Genomic DNA, 18,264 nt, shown 5'->3' on the forward strand with positions numbered 1-18,264 from the left:
GCACAATTAGCTCTGGAGGTTCATCCACGTCATGTCATCCATCAGCAGTCCGTTTCCTTTTCTCATGTGGACACATCGTGACATGTTGATCACCCTCTTGCTGGGTACACCTGTGTTACATCCAGTTTGGGCCACTGCAGGGAGAGCAGCTGTGAACGTCCAGGCGCAGTCTCTGTGGTCGTGCTATCATTTCTCCTGTGTATCTGCCTAAGAGCGGACGGTCTAGTCACACAGGGAGTAACAGCTGAGAAAGCACCGAACTGTTTCCAAAGTGGTTGTTATCACTTTACACTGTCACTAGCCACTAGGAGAGGTGCGTCTGTCCACATCCTCGCCAACACTTGGACTACCAGGCTGTTGGCAAATTTCAGCCATTCCAGTGAGTGTGTGGTGGGATCCCGTGGGTCCTGGCCATTCAGGATCTCCTATGAAATGTCTGTCCCAATCTCGTGGTCCTTTCTGTAACTGGGTAGCCTATCTTCTTTCTGAGCTGTTCGGGTTTATGTTCCGGATAGGAGTCCTACGTTGCACGTGGTGCTGTGAACGCCCTCTCAAGTTTATGACCTTCTCTTGTCGTTTTCTGAAGAGAATTTTTAACGAAGTGCAACTTTTCATTTATTTTGTGATTAGCGTTATTCACGTCCTAAGCAATCTGCTTACTGCAAGTCATGAAAATTTTCTTGCCCGTTTTCTTCTAGACTTCTTACAGCTTTACAGTTAAGCCAACAACCCATTTGGAGTTAAGTGTGTTGTACAGTGTGAAGGAAGGTTCACGTTCACTGCCCACCACACGACCATGCACTTGGTACAACGCTGTTTGTAAATGGCTAACCTCTCCCCCTCTGTGTCACCTTGGCACCCTTGTCATGAATCAGTTGATCATGTGTACACGGGTCTTCGGGCTGGTATTTTCAGTTGTTCTGGAGTTCCACCCTCACCACGCTGTCATGGTTCCTGCTGGGAAAGCTTGAAATCAGATAGTACAGGCCCTCTAAATGGTTCTGTCTGCTCTAGGCCCTCTGCACTTACATTCACACTTTAGAACCAGATTGTTCATTTCTGTTTTAAAAAGCCTGGTGTGACTCTGGCAATGTGCTGACTCGATGGGTCACTCTAGGGGCAGAGTCACGGGCACGGTGTGCACGGTCACGGGCACACCCGGAGCACTGGCAGGTCTCACAGCTTGTCTTTCTCTCAGCAGTGCTGCCATGGTGTCAGTGAAGGTCCTGCACCCGTTCCGCTAAGTTAGCCTAAGCATGGTGCATTTCTTACATTCCTATGGATGGTACTGTCCTTTAAAATGTTTCTTGTCGGGGCGCCTGGGGGGCTCAGTCGGTTAAGCGTCCGACTTCGGCTCAGGTCATGATCTCACGGTTCGTGGGTTTGAGCCCCGTGCCGGGCTCTGTGCTGACAGCTCGGAGCCTGGAGCCTGTTTCGGATTCTGTGTCTCCCTCCCTCTCTGCCCCTCCCCCGCTCATGCTCTGTCTCCCTCTGTCTCAAAAATAAACAAACATACATTAAATAAAAGTTTTTTGTTACCATTGTTTTTGACAGTCTTTTCAAGTTCATTTTAAAATTACTTGTTGGTGGAGGCACCTGGGTGGCTCACTCAGTTAAGCGTCCGAATTCAGCTCAGGCCATGATCTCGTGGTTCACGAGTTTAAGTCCTGCGTCGGGCTCTGTGCTGACAGCTCAGAGCCTAGAGCCTGCTTTGGATTCTGTACTCTATCTCTCTCAAAAATAAATAAAACATTAAAAAAAGAACCTGCAACTTGATAAAATTTACTTATTAACCATAGTAGTTTTGGGATTCCTTACAATTTTTAACATACACAAATCATTTCACTTGCAATTAAGAATGTTTTAGAAAATTTCCTTGTTTTTTTTAGTTTACAAAGTTTTAAAATCTTTAATGGGTTTGAATTGTTGCGACCGCATGTTTTAGATGACAGCATAAATTTCCCCTTTAGAACCACACAGATTAACTTTCTAATGTTAAATCATGCACTCCCAAGGGGTGGCGCCTGGGTGGCTCAGTTGGTTAAGAGTCACTTGATTTTGGCCTCTTGATTTTGCCTCAGGTAGTGATCTCAAGGTCGTGGAGATTCTCTCACTCTTTCCCTCTGCTTCTTCCCCTGCTCCCCCATGCTCTCTCCACAAATAAACAAATAAAAACACAAAAGCCCCTCCCCCCAAAACCCATGTGCTCCTGAGGTAAACCCCATTCATTAGGATGCATAGACAGCTTTGCCATTAACACATGCCTTGAAGGTGAGAATTTGTTCCAACACAACTGATATACTAGGGAACAACTTCAACATGATACAAGCATTGTATCTGCTCGTGTGATTTCACTGGTGACAAACGAGGTGAACGTCAAAAACTGTATCCAGTAGAATCAAGCCATGAAAGAACATTTTCAATAATGTGCACCCCTCAGCACCAGTGACCTCTGTTCAACAGTTATCGTGGACCATCCCCACTCACCTCTCCTGACACAGCTTCCCATCCACCATTTCCCGACACCCACTCTGACAAACCTCAGAGACTGGTCAAGCTATAGGGCCCGTATTCAGTACAGTATGATTATTTTAACCAGTTAACAAGTGTAAAACCATTTAACCTGTAAAACCATTTTTATTATGTTCCTCACTTCTTCCTAATAGGTCCCTGAGGCAACTTTTGTGCCTGTATTTTCTCCAGAAGCCTGTGGCTTCAAGTGCATTATTGCAGAGCATGGTGATATTTTTTTAACGTTTTTATTTATTTTTGAAGGAGAGAGACAGAGCATGAGTGGGGAGAGGAGCAGACAGAGAAGGAGACACAGAGACCTAAGCAGGCTCCAGGCTCTGAGCTGTCAGCACAGAGCCCGAGGCGGGGCTCGAACCCACGAACTGTGAGATCGTGACCTGAGCCAGAGCTGGACGCTCAACCGGCTGAGCCACCCAGGTGCCCCACAGCATGGTGATTTTTAAGGAACACGTGTATACTGCATTATAGTACAACTTAATGTATTAAGCATTTTTATGTATTGCTGGACTTGCTAAAATTTTATTGAGATGTCTGTGTCTACGCTCGTGAATTGTCTATACGTTCTCATCATGGACTACAGGGTAATGTTGGCCTACTAAAATATTCTCACCAGAGTATCTATGGTGAATCCTCCACGTGCACTTGAAAAGAATGTATACCGTGGGGTTTCTCAGCACAGTGCTCTCAACATCAGTTGGATCAACCTTCAGATTCCTCTCTCTTTCAGATTCTGCATCGTGCATTATGAAGCTCCATCATTAGGTGCACATACATTTATTTTTTAAAATTTGTTTTTTAACATTTTTGAGAGTAAGAGAGACAGGGCATGAGTGGGGGAGGGGCAGAGAGAGAGGGAGACACAGAATCCGAAGCAGGCTCCAGGCTTCGAGCCGTCGGCACAGAGCCTGACACGGGGCTCGAACCCATGGACCACGAGATCACGACCCGAGCCGAAGTCAGACGCTCAACCGACTGAGCCACCCAGGCGCCCCTAGGTGCACATACGTTTAAAATGATGTCGTTCTGAACTCATCCCTGCATCATTAGGATACATACTTCTTTATCTCTGGGAATACCCAGGTAGTAGACACAAAGTCTACTCTGTCTCGTATCAATACAGCTGCTGTGGGTTTCTTATGGTTGGGCTTTGCATGATGATTTTCCATTCTGGTCCTTCAGGCTCCTACTCTCTCCCTCTGACTTCTTGTCCCAGTCACGGCTATGCCCCTTCCGCTAGGGTGTTGCCCTCTCTCCATTTGTCTCATCTCTTGTTTCTTTGCTTTCTGGATTGAACAGTGTTCTGTATTCTATTTTATCAAAACTATTGGCTTTGAGTCAAACCCTCGTTTGACTTCCCTAGTGGCTGCTCTGGAGTTGATAACACGCACCACTAACGCAGCAGCCCTCCCTTACGTAACATCAGCTCAGCACCCTCCCGTCCCGTGCTGCCCTCATTCATCTTACTCCATGTTAAACACTGTTAACTTGGCTTTAAAACTACGTTCGACAGAAATGAAAAACCAAGAAAAGTGTTTTACATTTACCAACACACTTGCCATTTCCAGTGCTCTACCTTTTCCGTCAACCTGAAGAACCCAGTTTAATCTTTCTTTTGGTGTAGATCTGACGGTGACAAATTCTCAGCTTTTACTTAAAAATGTTTATATTTCATCTTTCTCTAAATCTCCATCTTTCGAGGTAATTTTTGATTAATTCAGAATTCTAAGCTGATGGTTTTATTCTTTCAGTACTTTAAACTATCACTGCATACGGCTCATATCTGATAAGTCAGTGGTCCTTTCCACCTTTGACCTTCTGCATGTAATGTGCTTGTTCCCCGCCCCCCACCTGCTTATAAGATTTTCCTTCTTATCAGTGCTTTCACCAACTGTTTATTGTGTGCCCTGGTGTGCTTTTCTTATTTATTCTACTCGGTGTCTGGATGCTTTCTATTGCCCTTTCTCTTCGGCAGTATATAATTTGCTGTTAGCTCCGTCAGAAAAAAATTTCATCTCTAAAAGTTCCATTTAAGTTCTTTTGGTTATCTTCTATTTCCTTCTTATATTGATGTTCTCCTTTAGGTAGCAGGAGCACATTTAAAATAGTAAAAGGTCTTGTTCGCTAATTCTATCATCTCTATCATTTCTGGATCTGTTTCTGTTACCTGGTTTTTCTCTTGGTTACATGCCACGCCGTTTTGCTTCTTTGCATTTACAACTCTTTACTGGATGATGGCAAGTGTAAATATTACACTGCACACTGGATTCTGATTTCCATCTTTAATGAATGATGGGTTTTGTCCTGACAAGTAGCTAATTTTTCACCCAGCTTGATCCTTCAAAGCTTGTTTATAACTTTGTTAGGGAAGGTCTCGAACAGCTTACACACAGCAACTGGTAGCCCTCAGCTCCTTGCCTTGTGAGGCTTCTCTATAAGGCTGCCGAAGGGTCCTCCCAACATGGTGGATGGCATCCCCCAGAGTGATTCAAAAAAAGATAGGGGGCAAGCTGCAATGTCTTTTATGACCCAGTCTTAAAGTCACACACCTTCACTGCTGCCATGTTCTACTGGCTACACGGGTAAGTCCCACTCAGTGTAGGAAGGGGCTAGAAAGTATCACAAATTCCAGGAGGCAAGGATCACTGGGGCCATTCTGGAGGCTCACTGGCATAATGAGTGAATACTTCCACCACATACAAATAAGGAAACGACAGAAATATTAAGATTTTACTCTTCAGAAAAATTTTCTAAAGAATCTTTTTCAAATTCCCCAGTTATTTGATCCTGACAATAAAGAAATATTCCCTTCGACTTTATAGGTCACACAATTATACCCTAAAGGTTGAGGAGAGGAAACACCTGCATATTTAATAAGCTCAAAGGTGTAAGGTGTAAGGTGTAAAGGTTAATTTCTTACCGACCACCATTAGTGTGAACTCAAAACCTTTTTTCACTGATTTTCGGTGAACTTGATTGGGAAGGTTTGCAAATCCAACGTAGCCAGGAGTTTCTGGATTTATAAACTGAGTTGGTTGTTGCTAAAACAAGATTTTACAAAAAAAAAACAAACAAAAAACCACATTATTAGTTGCTTTTAAGATATAATCAAACATATCAAACATAGGTGTCAAACATAGGTGTCATTAGTTCCCACAAATTAAAAAAAATACATAAACAAATCCACATTTTTGTAAAAAAAGCACCTGTATCAGAAAACTGATTGTATTCACTTAACACTTTTAAAAAGATAAACCAATCTACTATTATTACATGCAGGAAAATCAGTCAAACTTACAAAGTAATGCCACAACTGAAAGTGGTTTCACAGAACAAACTTAGCAGAAGAATAGTTTCTAAAAGCCAATCCTTCTAGGTATCAGGTGTGATGCATTTGTGAACAGTGTTCAGGAACAAGCCGTGTCTCCCGTTTATTCCCAGCTCTATGCAACAGTGCCATCAAGGGTGAGGCAGGCCATTTAGGGGTGGGATGTGAGCATCGGGCTTCAAAGATCAAAGAGAAGACTAGGAATGAAAAATGAATCACAGCTGAGGACAACGAAGCATCAATATTCCTGGACAGGTGGAATAAATCGGAGATGCCATCAAGTGTATCAAAGCTATAGAATCTAGGCACAGCATACTAAAAATGTGAGGAAATCAAAAAAGGATACACCAACTGCTTTATTAATTTTGACAGCCAAGACATAAGATAGTATTTTTCCTTTAGGATTTTGGAAACATATATTCATATGCACACATGCGCAGATGTAAAAATATTCATAAAATGTTACTAGTGGTTATTTCTAGGTGATGAAATTATGGTTAATTTTTATTTGGTTTTTTGCTCATCAGTGTTCCCGACTCATACTTGTCTAAAAAGTAAAAATTAGTAAGGTAATTATGCATCAGTAATGAACACTGAAACATTCAAAAATAAAAGGCAAAGGAAAGTAATAATCTTGCAATTTTAACCACAAGTTCTGCTTTTCTCAGCATGTCTTTCAAAACTAATTTATTTCAGGGCTCTGGGCTAATCTGCAAGAGCTGATATAAGCCAATTTATCAAGTCTAAGAACCCTGTAAGTTTCATGATGAAATATGATTAGAATTTTAAATTATTATTTGATTGGTGTGCTGAAAATGATGTAAAGGAGGCTAAATGGATTGTTACTGATGTACTGAGAAACAAATTGGAAATCTAAAAAAATAAAGTTCAAAAATAAAGTTCAAAATAAAGTTCAAAAATAAAGTTTTAGAATGTCAATTAAATTATACACTGCCTCAACAAATCAAATATATCAGTCATATTAAAAATGAGTCACATGGGGGGGGCGCCTGGGTGGCGCAGTCGGTTAAGCGTCCGACTTCAGCCAGGTCACGATCTTGCGGTCCGTGAGTTCGAGCCCCGCGTCAGGCTCTGGGCTGATGGCTCGGAGCCTGGAGCCTGTTTCCGATTCTGTGTCTCCCTCTCTCTCTGCCTCTCCCCCGTTCATGCTCTGTCTCTCTCTGTCCCAAAAATAAATAAAAAACGTTGAAAAAAAAAAAAAAATTAAAAAAAAAAAAAAAAAAAGTGAGTCACATGGGGGTGCCTGGGTGGCTCGGTTGGTTAAGCATCTGACTTTGGTTCAGGTCATGATCTCATGGCTTGTGAGTTTGAGCCCTGCGAGGGGCTGTGTGCTGACAGCTCTCTCTCTAAACCCTCCCCAGCTAGTGTGCATGCGCTCTTTCTCAAAAAAAAAAGAAAAAAAGAAAAAAAAACACATAAAATTTAAAAAAAATAAAAAAAAAGTGTGATCTCTTACCTTAGACATCTTCAGTGAAGTTTTCTCAATCTGTTAAAAAAAAAAAACCCCACATATACATATATGCATGCACACACACACATTTTAGTATGAATTGACATGTACACAGACTTAACACCTAAAGCATCAACAGTTCCTGTTTTACTTGTTACTTGCATCAAATTACAGAAATGAGAAAATTATCATCTCATTAAAAATTAGATATAAAAAATTAGGTCAATTAAGTCAACCACATACACGTATGTACACATACAGACGTTCCTTATTTCCAACAAAGTCTAAACGTTTTTCTAGTACTGATTATATGCTAAGCACCAGGGACACAACAAGAGAAAAAGACAAAATCGCATGACCTCTGGAATTCTATAATTTCCTTTCCCTCTTCGAAACCTTTCAACAAGGAAAGCGTACTTATAGAGCTATGTCTGCTGCTGGGAGGTTCCCTGAGCTCTTGACAACTAGTTTTAGACAATGGGGCACTCAGAGCAACATTTATAATTAAAGGAAAAAGGACTGAAGGCATTGGAGTGTTTGAAGAACATGACAATAGTTTTAGAGATAGTTGGAATTTAATACGAATTTTAGAAGACTTGAAATTTTGGGGCACATGGAGTCTGTAGGCTAACAGTCTTTGGTAACAAGGTCAAAAGATATGAATGAGGTCAGATTTGATTCCCTCTGGAGCTTAGAAACTTATGCCCTTCGTGTTCTTGCTTCCCCATCCCCCAAACCTTAACATTCCTGAAGACTGCACACTGTTTCCCTTCTGAATGGAAATGTTCCCAACCACTTCTGAAGACGTGAGGCTCCTGCACCCCCATGCACAGTTTGGTTAACAAAGGCCAACAGCAGTAGGATTTGTATTATTTCACAGAAGGTAAGTTTACAGTCTTTGTTCTCGTTCTTAGTGGCCCATGGGAAGCCTTAACCTCACGTGTCCCACTGGAACAAGAAGGGAGGCAGAGGAGAGTTGAGAACTCACATGCAGTCTGTAAACCGCTTGTTGCTTCTATGGCTCAGAAGGGAGCATTAGGTAAGGCCTGGGCTAAAAGGGAAGGGCAGTGATTGAGGGGGAGTGGATAGCTCCAAGCCTAGGTGGTGGAATTAAAGTAAACTTAAAGGAAAGTAGGAATGTTAGGAAGAACAAAAGCAGGAAGTGAATACTGAAGAACCTTCTGGCAAGGAAACGAATATAGTGCATCCTGGAAAAGCTTGGAGAACAGAGTCCCTGAGTGTGAGGACCCCAGGAGTAAGATGATAAGTGACCCCAACTCCCTGTCTCCGAGAAGAGCTCCACAGGCAAGCTGCAGGAAGAGGAAGGCAATAACGTGAACCAAAAAAATAGTAACGCTACGGTAAAGATGCAAGTATACTACTTAAAACAAAACATGATTTTCAAACTCAGACTTTGGTAACTCAACTGAACAAACGGTTACAGCTGCGATTCACCTTGGAAGATCAAATATTAGAAAACTTAATGCAAGGGCAAAAACACAGAGAAGGAAATCATGATTTAAAAGATAGTCTTGGAGAAACAATCTAGGCAATCTACCTTGTTTTTATTTTAACTTTTTTTTTTTTAAAGCTTATGTATCTTGAGAGAGAGAGAAAGCGTGAGCAGGGGAGGGACAGAGAGAAAGAGGGAGAGAATCCCAAGCAGGCTCCCCTATGTCACTGCAGAGCCTGATGTGGGGCCTGAACCCATGAACCGTGACATCATGACCTGAGCCAAAGTGGGATGCTTAACTGACTGAGCCACCCGCGTGCCCCGTTGGCAAGCAATAAGAGTTCTTGTCAGTAAAAAAGGAATAGAGGGAGAAAAAGAATAACAAGAGAATATTTTCCTGAGAAGAACAAAGAGCAGGGCCCATACATTAACAAACTATCTGGAATGAATTAAGGTGTCCTGAATGGAAAGGGACATCCTAGGAAAATTGTATTAATAATATAGAATTAGTATGAAACTACTTAAGAGTTGAGGGCAAGAGTGAGAACACAGAAGTAAAACATTCCAAAGGGAGAAGTGAGGGGTCAGACGGAATACAGATGGTCCCAGTGGAAGAAAGAGCTTTAGTCTTTTTTTCAAATATAGAAATTAAGTGACTATAAAAGAAAAAGTAACCATTAAAGAAAAATTATAGCGGAACTTCCAAATTAAGAGAAAAATATGGAATAGCAACTTGATCAAGCTAGCAAAATTGTGGAAAAAGAAAAAGTAATAAAATCAATCATTAAGTGGAAGAACATTCTTAAAGTAGCAAAAATGCTGAAAACAAAGGGACAGGCTGAAACATACCAGCCTAGCCAAACACAGAGAGCAGGACAGACATTACTGGTATTAACCCCGGGTGAGATTTAAGATTAAAATGTAATCATGATCATAAAAGGATGGAGAAAATACAACATTCCTAAACTTGCACATGCAAATCATTACAACAGATAAACACACAAGGAAAGCCTAAGAAAAATACCAGGTGACTTGGTAAAAATAAAAGACAAGCGGGAGACTTTAACAGCACCCCTCAGAATGGTACAGATTCAGTAAACATAGTATGAGCAAGGGCAGAGGACTGAGTAATACAGCCAATAAATTAGAATTGATATAGAGAATCTTGAGGTAATAGAAGAAAAGCAGTTAAAGAAAAAATTTAAAAATTATCATGTTACTATAGAGAAAATTTAAACTTTAAAAAATATTTTTACAATTTATGTTCTCAACTTCTGACCTGCTAAAACTAGGGGAAAAAAGATAAAATACAACTCCCAATTATTTGGGACAATCCTGGATAACCCTTGGATCAATGAGGGTAACAAAAGCAAAACCACAAGCTATCCAGAAAGCAATGGGAAGACAAAAGCAAGATCTATGGGACACAGTAAAAGCTCTGCCGGTTCAAATGAGAATTTGGGTTTCAGATATTTTCATTAAAGAACACTGAAAATAAATTCAATTCTCACAATATGAAGAAACGAATGAAATAACTCAATAGAAGATAAACAGATCCAAAAGCTAGTTCTTTGAAATAAATTCCCCACAAGTCAAAATTAAGGAAAAAAGAAAAGCAAACATGGAAAAAAAGCTATAATCACAGACTCAGGAGACATGTATCAAGATGGTCACAAATCTGGGGCGCCTGGGTGGCTCAGTTGGTTGAGTGTCCAACTTCAGGTCATGATCCAGCACTTTGTGGGTTCGGGCCCCGCGTCAGGTTCTGTGCTGACAGCTCAGAGCCTGGAGCCTGCTTCAGATTCTGTGTCTCCCTCTGTGTGCCCCTCTCCCACTCTGTCTGTTTCCCAAAAATAAATAATAATAATTTAAAAAAAGATGGTCACAAATCTGAAAACCCGAAAGAAATGGACGATTTCCTAGACACTATAAATTACCAAAATGGAACCAAGAACTGGAAAATCTGACTAATAGTACTGAACAGCTGAATAAAATATACCAATGAAAACCGGGAGGGGGGGGTAGGGGGAGCGCGTCCCCTGGGCAGCTCAGTCCGTTAAGCGACTGGCTCTCTTTTTTTTCCTCAGAAATTTTACTATGCTAGGGAGCCTGGGTGGTGGTTAAGCGTCTGACTCTTGATCTCAGCTCAGGTCATGGTCTCCTAGTTTGTGGGATGGAGCCTGCATCTGGCTCTGTGCCAGCAACGGAGTCAGCTTGAGATTCTCTCTTTGCATCTCCCCTGCTTACACGCTCTCTCCTCTCTTAAAATAAATAAACATTAAAAGAAAAAAAAGGAGGTGGGGGTGGGACCAAAACCAGACAGAATTAGAGCTGAGTTCTATCCGACACCCATGTCACTTAAGCCACTACAGAAACAGGGACAGCACTCCAATTTATTTTATGAGGACACTACAACTTCAACCACAAACCCAGAGAGATACCTAAGAAAGCAAGCTGGCTAGATAGCGGTATGTCAATCTCACTCATGAATATAAATGCAAAAATTCTCAATGAAATATTTGCTAGCAATTAGGTTCCAGAAATATACCCAAAGCATCTACCTACATAAAGCTGTTACAACAAACTAAAGGAGATAATCACATATGAATAGATGCTGAAAAGTCATATGATAAAATTCAGCAACAAACTCTAAGGAAACTGCTTAAATATAATCCAGGGTGTTTCCAAACATTAATGTCAAATATTATTCTCTCAACAACAGAATACTAAATCTATTTAAATTACAATCACTAACTAGGCAGGGATGTCCATTACCACCATAGTTGTTTTAAAATACTTACTAGAAATTCCAAACTTACACAACGGAACAAAATCCCCATGTACCACCCATCATCCAGCTTCAGCAATGACCAATTCAATGTTTCAAATATCCCCTCTGCCACTGTCATCATCCTTGATTATGAATCCCTTATTTCTAACAATAAGGACTTTTTAAAATGACAAATATTATTAAGGAAAATGAACAAATTTTGAATATAATATCCAATCAGCATTCCTATTTCTGATTGTCTCAGTTTCTGGTTGTTCCTTTAAGATCCAAGTAAGATCTTCATATTGCAATCTCACCATGGTTACTGAATACTACACTTTGACAAGTTTAGTGAGAATTCAGTGAAACAACAAAATGAGAAAACAACCTTTTTCACTGATAAGACTACACAGAAAACATAGATAGTCCAAAAATTCTAAAATAACAATTTAGTAAGGTAGCTAGATATAAGGCAAATATAAAATAAATAATTTCCTCTCCATTCTAGTTATGAAGATAAAGAAATGGAAACAGGGGAGAAATGCCATTTACAACAGAATTAAAACAAAAAGCAACCAAACACGTAAGAACAAACTTAGAAAAAAGAAAACAGACCCTATGTGAATCAAATCATTTCTATTTCTCCCAAATTAGTATATAAATGTGGTCCAACCCCACGTGGAATTCTAATGCGGCTTTTTCGCTAAAGGACTGGATAAAATGAGCTTCAGTTCACATCAAAGAATAAGTGCCCGAGGGTGGAAAAGAGTGAGCACTTGCCTTATAGGCTATCACATGTATCTTATTTCAAACCGACCCAGTAGCACAAACGACTATCACAGAGGTCTCCCCTGATCTCCCACAGACCTGCTTCACCTCACTGAAGCCTGGGTTCTCAACAACTTCATTCAGCAAGCACCCTGAAGATGCTGTACCTCGAGCCCACCTGTGTTCACCTTACCTTGTCACCCTGTTGAGCAGGACTGAGGATGTCCCATAGGAGAAAAGGGGGACTTTCACTGTTCCCTATCAGTTTCCTGGTATGTAAGAGCTACATGGATGTACAAGTTTGGGAAACGGAGAATACCATTATTGGAACAGGCTGTGAATTCTTTAATTTATCAAGTTTTTCTTGTCATATCCTATTTCTTCCATATTGTTTTTTTTCCCTGAAATATAATTTGAATCCACTGTGATCTTCTAACAATATAGGTTAGAACTAAGTAATGTACAATGAAAATTGAAAGAGGAAATGTTGAACTTTTGAAGAACCAGAACACAGGATGCCAGCCACTGTGATTAATTTAAACACTGAGTGTAGGCCATTGGCTCTCCTAAACTCAATGTGGTCAAATGAAAATTTTATTCTTTCAGGTTGTGCTCATTCTAGAGGCTAGCAATTGTTTAATAAACATTTTTGTTGTTGTTGTTGAACATGGCTTCACAATACCCGCATCCCAATTCACATAGAACAAATCAACTTTTCCGAAACAAAAGATGAAAAACAGATGGATAAAAATGGATTCTTGGCAATAAACGTACATTTTTTTTTTTTTGCTAGTGGTATTTATACTAGTGGACTGTCCATAACTGCCAACCACAGACATGTTATTCTTATATTTGCATACATTACCCCAATCCACAAAATGACCCTGCAGTATAGGACTCCAAATATCCATAATCTCGTACCCAGAACTCTTGGAATGTTCGGCATTCAGATTCTTTGGATTGGAGGAAGGTACTTGTATAGTATACAACACAACATCCCCAACGGCCACCAGGGCAGCACATTCCACAATCAAACGTATTTTCTATAGTGGCATATATGACCGTTAGCATAAAGTGGTACAAATACAGAATATAAAATGGCTTCAACCCAATTCCACTGCCAAATGAGTTATGATGTTCCCATCTCTGTGGGGGAAAAATTTTAAAAACAATTTTAAAGCATTTTCTGCTTTTGAAATTTAAAAAGACCTGAATCGCACTTAGGAATGACAACAGAGGGTGGTCCTTCCTTCCCTCGCCATTTCCCTGGGTCACCCTGCTAGCTCAAAAGCAGTCAGAATGCAAATACGACCTGATTGAGAAGCCCTTGTTCTTTACACTGGGCTTCTGTGTCAGGTGAGAGATGGAAGTTGAAAACAGGAAAAAACATCGGGATCACCTTCACAGCCATATGTTGCCAAGACCTGACGGAGCAGCGCACATTGTGAGTCAGGGTACCGGGTGGTACAAAGAAAGTCCGAGTGGGAGCCACCAAAACCGAAAACAACGGGACCTCAAATTACAAGCACCGGGAAACAGCTTTCGGGACCCCTACGCTATCGCGTATCACTAAGCCGGCAAGACTATTTTAGAACATCAGACTTATTTTGAGATATTATGATTTGAGTCGTTCAAGAAATACTTGAGAACTCACTATGTGCTGGTCATCGTGCTGGACAACGGGTGAGGGTGACAAGACTCACACATCTCCTGCCCCTCAAAAGACCGACAAGCCGGTAGAAAGCTACCACGGAGAATAAAGGCTGATTCCAGGCGCAAACCTAACCCAGCCGGAGGAAATCGACTCTGGGCCGAATCTCTCACAACAGAGCAGAAGGTGGGGAGGTAACCGGGTTTCAAGCAAAAAGGAGGGTTTGGGCCAAGAACAAAGGTGACAAAGACCCAACAGTTTGAACGGAAAGTTCAAGGCGCTGGGTCAGGCGCCTGTGGAAGGGGGAGGACAGAGAAGGTGGGGCTGGTGCTGATAAAAATGGGTCCAGAAAGGTAAAAAGGTGGCCAGGTCTTGTGGCTCCTGCGGCCATCCCAGCTGAGCTTTTACTGAGAGCAACGGTAGCCACAGGTCGCCACATCCCGGGCTTTCGTGGGAATGGCGGCCCCTCCCCACCTCCATCCTTCCGGATTTGGCTGTGCACAGGGCCGGGACCTCCTCCTCCTCGCCCCAGCTCTAATCGGCGGCCAGGAAGAGCCTGGAAACTTAACAAGACAACGAGGACTTGTTGAGGCTTACTCTCGGCTAGAGGATGGCGGGGAGGACAACGGGAGAGCCGCCCGACAAAACCCGCCCCACCGGACGCAGCCCGGACTTTCCCTCCCCAACCACGACCGCCAGCGCCCCAGGCCCATTATCAGAGTGGTCCACGTACTCTGCACAGGATGCGCAAGGGGTCGCTCGGGTTCTTCCGGACACCTCCCGCCGTGAGGGCCCGAGAAGGGCCAGGGAGGGCCGGGGACTCCGGGGCGGGCAGGGTGGGGGGAGGGCCGGGGACCCCGGGTGGGCAGGGTGGGGGAGGGCCCGGGATCCCGAGGAGTAGGAGAACCGGGGAAGCTGAGGAAGGGGCGGGGAGGGCTCGCGGAAAGTCCGGGAGCGTCGAGGAGAGTCAGGCACACCGATCCTGCCGCCCCTCCCCCACACCCAAAAAGCCGCCCCGCCCGAGCCGCCCCCGGAGCCGGTCGACCGCCGCCCCGAGCGGACCCCCACCGCTTCTGCATCGGCCCACAGCTCACGCCCCTGCGACCGCGGAACCCACGGCAAGACACTCACCGCGGAGAATCCAAAGAACAGCAGTAGACCGACCGCGCCGCGGACCCGCCCAGTGCCCGACGTCCGCCCGCGCCCCGCCCTTCCCCGCCCCGTGCGCGGATGGCGTCATCACGCCGACCCGCTCCCTGCTCCCTTGTCAACGCTGTCCTCGCCCTGGCGCGACCTGGCCTCCCGCCCCACCCCCACTCGCCGGCTTCCGAGTGCGCAGGCGCAGGCCCATCCGCGTTTTCCGCCTCTGCGCAGGCGCCGTGCCCCTCCCACGGCGGTTGGCCATATAGAGGCTGGGGGTGGGGGGGGGAGGTCAAGCGTAGCCTCTTCTCCTTTACCAAGATGGCGGCTTGTCCCTGTTTCGCCACAGTTCCTACCTTATGAGCTTGGTTTCCTTACGCTGATAAAGTGGAAGAGGTAATGTGAGTCTTTGCCTTGTGAGTACCTAGAGTGGGGTGAAGGGCATCTCTTTACAAGGAGCTAAGTGGCTGCTGAGAAGAGAGGCGGACGGGGATAGGGCAGGTCACAGTAAGACTGCGGAGCGACCACGGGGCGGGAGCCTTCGCCTCTGGCCCTCTCCTCCGGGAAGATGGCGGCAGCACCGAGCTGGGAGCACCAGAGCGGGACAGCGGAGGATACTGAGAGCGGCCGAGTGGGGCTGGTCTAGCCCCGGGCCGCCGTCGTCTCGGTGGTGCCGGGGCCTCGCCTCCATTGGCTGCTGCGGGTCACGTGGGCCGGCGGGCCTGTGAGCGGACCATCGAGTTGGGTGCCCGTCCCCGGGGACGTGGCCTTCGTGCGCCCGAGCTGGGGCCTGCGCCCCGGGGGAGGGAGGGGCGGGCACGGCCCCTCGCGGTCTACTTGTCTGGTCGCGAGGTGAGACCTGGGGCGCGTCCCCAAGCCCACTGCGGCCACGCGGCTCGGGGACGGGAGGGCGACCCGCCCGGCCTGGGCCGCGTCGGCCCGGGTGTCCTTTCTCCCCGTCGGCGGCCTGCAGGCCCACAGCTGTCGGACCCAAATGCCTTCGCACAGGGCGCCTTTCTTCAAGACCCCGACCGAACGCAAACTCAGTTGCTGAGACTCTGATGGGCTACGGCACAGTGTTGGGGACGCTGGGGGATACCGACAGGGCATGTTAGGCACTTGCTAAGTGTTCTCTACCATCGACTCGGAAAATGAGAGAGTCAGACTTTGTAGGAGGGTTTGCACGCCGTGTGCATCCAAAGAGAAAACCTCCCCGTGTATTGTTTACAAAACAATATTTATGATCAGATGAAACCTCTGCGGGGATGTAGGTGAGTGGAATGTCCAGGAACAGGGTGACTTGTCCTTCAGTTTTGAGTTTGGTTTCAAGGCCCTGTTAACTTTTTTTTTTTTTTTTTAAGTTTACTTATTTTTTGACAGAGACGGAGTGCGAGCATGAGCTGGGGAGGGCCAGAGTGAGAGAGGGAGACACAGAATCTGAAGCAGGCTCCAGGTTCCGAGCTGTTAGCACTCAGAGCCTGACTCGGGGCTTGAACTCACGAACTGTGAGATCATGAGTCGGGCCGAAGTTGGACGCTTAACCGACTGAGCCACCTAGGTGCCCCTTCGAGGTCCTGTTACGACAGGGCACGTCACAAGTAGGATTTTTGTCTGAAGCAGCTGGTAGTGCTCTCCTACAGAATAACTGTAGCGTTCATGTATGGAGCCAAACCTGGGGTATTGAAACATTGAATGAAACCTCGTTTTCAAGTTTAACGATTTTGATAAAAATAAGCACCCCCAAGCTAACCTTGTTAAGTACGTTTAATATTAAGGTACTTGGAAGCGGTGTTTTAAAATAGTTGAAAAGATACTTGGTTAAAAAAGGCTTCCATCGCTTGAACTCCCAGTTCTCTGGGTCTGCAACATCAACCGTCAACCTATCCTGAGACTTTTAGGCTAGGGAAAAATGGAGCACACCCCTTCAAGTCTTGAGGGACAACACTCGAAAGCCAGATAAATAATTTACAGTGAGGATTAAACTTCCTTTCCTACGCTAACTTCCATTAGATCTTCTGTGTGCCAAGCACTGTTGATGGGCTTACCTGATTTTCTCTAATCAGGTTAGCCTCACTTGGATAAATGTACAGTGAGCTTAAGGAGAGCGCTCCTAAGGTGCCATCAGCCCACATCCCTGGGCACCTCTGGGGCCAACCCCAGCTGGATCTCTGCACAGGGCCGTTTCTCATTGGCCAAGCTCCGCCTCTCTGCAGCCTGATGGGAGAACTTGGGTCATCGAGTTTTATGTGTTTCTTTTCCTTTGTTTTTCTTGTTTAGGGCTACTGGTTCGGCCTCATGACTTCACTTCTTCAGCAGTTCAAATCAAAAGCATTTATTGGGAATTGTGTGCCAGATACTTCTAAGTGTTCTAGGGTCATAAAGATAAAGAGGATATAGACTTTTTTTTTCTTTTCCTTAAGCAGCTTATGGTCAAGTATGGGGGATTCACTTGTAAAGTAACTAGGTTACAGAGTTTTAAGTGCAGTAGTAGAAATACATACAAGATACAGAGATGTGAAGGAGGAGGCGGTAGTTACTGTTGGAAAGTTTTTACAAAGAATGTGGTTCTTGAACTGGGTTTAGGGGATGAGAGTTTTTCCGAGATGAGGTGTTCTAAATAGGAAGACTAGCTTATGCCAAGGGGATGCGTGACAGCCATAGCTGGTGGCACAGATGGGCAAGAGGTTGAGAATTTGGCATGCTGCTAATAACATCTCAAGTGGTAGAGGGCTTGCCCGAGGTCCTGTTGTAAAGGAATTCATGCCCTTCAGTCAGCCCAATCTAGGGCACTGTAACTTGGACAGGATTTCAAGTGGTTACATTGTCCACCTGGATGATTTATATGAGCTTTAGTGACAAGTGGATGAGATAGGTTCTCCATTAATGCTTCCCAACTGAAACTTGTTTATTTACCGAAAGGGTTTGAGCAGAGAACACATTTTTTGAAGTACCAAGTGGTACTTACATTTGATAAGGCCCATTCAGCATACATCCATCTCACAGGGCTAGACTCATCCCTTTCCTATTAAAAAATAACCAAGCTCCTGGAAGAAACACAGCACACAGCTGAGTTCTCAGTTGCCACGTTATGGTAGCAAGAAGTCCGGCATGTATAGTGGAAAAGTTTTTGGCCAAGTGGAAAAACAGCCAGAGA

The 18,264-nt window shown here is 44.3% G+C and overlaps 2 protein-coding genes across 6 annotated transcripts in view; one reads left to right on the top strand and one right to left on the bottom strand.

Annotated features, from left to right (window-relative positions):
- The window catches only part of SEPTIN2 (septin 2), a 34,939-nt gene extending 19,219 nt beyond the window's left edge, over positions 1–15,720 (bottom strand). Inside the window, exons 1-4 of one of the 5 annotated variants that reach the window (XM_078450629.2) lie at positions 15,467–15,716; positions 7,335–7,364; positions 5,828–6,054; positions 5,450–5,570 (exon numbers count right to left, since the gene is read on the bottom strand). In XM_078450629.2, the coding sequence (XP_078306755.1) occupies positions 5,450–5,459 (10 nt within the window). In that variant the 5' untranslated portion in view covers positions 5,460–5,570; positions 5,828–6,054; positions 7,335–7,364; positions 15,467–15,716. Of the gene's footprint in view, positions 1–5,449; positions 5,571–5,827; positions 6,055–7,334; positions 7,365–14,444; positions 14,534–15,101; positions 15,180–15,466 lie in introns of those variants that run through there. The other 4 variants (XM_060624397.3, XM_060624396.2, XM_060624395.2 and 1 more) reach the window with 4 other exon arrangements.
- The window catches only part of HDLBP (high density lipoprotein binding protein), a 71,990-nt gene continuing 69,098 nt past the window's right edge, over positions 15,373–18,264 (top strand). The window contains exon 1 of the mRNA XM_060624393.2: positions 15,373–15,506. The gene's annotated coding sequence lies outside the window, so the exon portion shown is untranslated. The remainder of the gene's footprint in view (positions 15,507–18,264) is intronic.

This window comes from Panthera onca, chromosome C1, assembly GCF_046562875.1.
Source record: "Panthera onca isolate mPanOnc1 chromosome C1, mPanOnc1 haplotype 2, whole genome shotgun sequence".
NCBI classification, from domain to species: domain Eukaryota; kingdom Metazoa; phylum Chordata; class Mammalia; order Carnivora; family Felidae; genus Panthera; species Panthera onca.